This window comes from Physcomitrium patens, chromosome 22 (assembly GCF_059467195.1).
Source record: "Physcomitrium patens ecotype Gransden chromosome 22, ASM5946719v1, whole genome shotgun sequence".
In the NCBI taxonomy this organism is placed as follows: Eukaryota; Viridiplantae; Streptophyta; class Bryopsida; order Funariales; family Funariaceae; genus Physcomitrium; species Physcomitrium patens.
In genome coordinates this window covers 12803813-12805647 of record NC_143431.1, presented here as the reverse complement: position 1 = coordinate 12805647, position 1835 = coordinate 12803813, and the positions used below count along the sequence as shown (strand labels likewise).

General features: G+C 44.7%; 1 protein-coding gene across 1 annotated transcript; it reads right to left on the bottom strand.

Moving 5' to 3' along the window:
• Positions 1-629: 629 nt before the first annotated feature.
• On the bottom strand, positions 630-1416 carry LOC112274641 (small ribosomal subunit protein uS9). The gene has a single exon (XM_024504295.3). The coding sequence runs from the start codon at positions 1361-1363 to the stop codon at positions 929-931; it is 435 nt and encodes a 144-aa protein (XP_024360063.1). The 5' UTR covers positions 1364-1416; the 3' UTR covers positions 630-928.
• Positions 1417-1835: the final 419 nt, after the last annotated feature.

Genomic DNA, 1835 nt, shown 5'->3' with positions numbered 1-1835 from the left:
GAAAAAATTAGTTAATCTAAACTGAAAGAGCGCTGCCTACAAAATGCTGACAACATGCTACCAAAATGTGCAATGACAAAAATATTGTAACGAAGTGATAAAAATTATGAGCACGATAATACAAGATGATAGACCCGAGCGGACAAGACAGCCTAAACTGTAATAAACTTACTCAACAATTATATTTAAGACTAAAATACGAAACCTCAGTTTACAAAAGGACAATCGTATTCAAGTACCCTAACTTGAACGATGTTCTCAACATTAGTGGAAAAATTGAACGGAGCGTAGTAATAACTTGAGTGGGAGGATGCAACTGGGTACAAACCCTTCACTTTCTCACTAAACGTTACACAGAAGCATACTAAATTACGCACGCATTAGTTTTCTAGAAAGATTAATATGGACGCTGAGAAGACGGTCACCGTCTGCTTTACTCCCGCAGTCAATATCATAATCAAATAAAGGATGCCTGTAAAATGTAGAGGTGGCAGAGGGGGAAACTAGCCATGACGAATTAATCAAAACTGAAACATGACCAGAATTAAGAAATAGAAAAAGGAGCGAAAGTGTCAGCACGATAGCCCAAACACAAGACGCCAAACACAATTGACTGATATACCACTCACTAATGAAAGAGTAATGTGCCTTCGAACATTGTTAAGCTACAAGCAATCACCGAACACCTCAACGAGACGTCACCGATGAGTGAGCAAACCATTCTGAACAAAAACCAGCCCCAAATTGGAGAAAATCCTGTAATGTGCCGCTAGTTCTAACATATATAAGCACCTTCGCAGATAAGAGAATCCAGATAACCTCGAATCCACAGCCCTAATTTTTTGGTCACTTAAACCTAAAAAACTCGAGTACCTCTGCACAACATAATCCGCAGCAACCACCACGTAACAACTGCTGGCCTCGCCATTTAACGATAAGACTTCTGGAAACGAGAGCGGGCACCACGACCTCCGAACTTCTTGGGCTCGCACCGACGGGGATCGGCCACAAGCAAAGTCCTATCGTATCTCAAGAGCACATCCTTGATCTCTTTCTTCGACTGCTCGTCGACATACTTCTGGAAGTACGCTACAAGCGCCTTAGCAATGCTCTGCCTGATGGCGTAAATCTGCGAAGTGTGACCTCCACCCTTAACGCGGATGCGCATGTCTACGCCAGCGAACTTCTGCCTGCCAAGGAGCAGCACGGGCTCGAAGGCCTTGTAACGCAGAATCTCGGGCTCCACGAGCTCAATGGGGCACCCGTTGATCTTGATCAGACCTCGACCCTTCTTACAGTAGGTCACAGCCACGGCTGTCTTCTTCCGGCCGAAGCACTGCACTGACTCCGTAGTGGACGCCATGGCGACGATAGCCCTCCTTCGAGACCAACGCTGCGACACGACGACGAGGCGCAATGAGTAAGAGGAATCTGCGAGGTGCAGCTTGCCTCCATTGAAGCTCTCTCTCTCGCCCGAGCTTGCTTCACGCGCCGCGCCCGGATTAGGGTTTCCTTTTCCAGGGTATCAGCCTCAGTTGAGCACCATGCGAGGCTCAGTATCAGCCTCAGTTGAGAACCTTGAGAGGCGGGTATATGATTCTGATTGTGAAGGCAATCCTATGGCTTCCTAAGTTACTTGGCATCACTCCATTTCCATAATTTATTTTTATTTTTGTTTATTATTATATGGGAATTGATTCAAAGATAGGAAGTCTGAAAAATGCTATAAAAGCTGAGTGACAAAATGTTGTGTCATATATAAGACTGAATACTCACATGAGATGATTAAAGCATATCATAAAATGACGTGCAAATATTTTGTAGAAAGCCGCGGA

Bases quoted from the DNA above. Each gene is read 5' to 3' on its own strand.
- LOC112274641 (XM_024504295.3), bottom strand. From the start codon at position 1,363: ATGGCGTCCACTACGGAGTCAGTGCAGTGCTTCGGCCGGAAGAAGACA.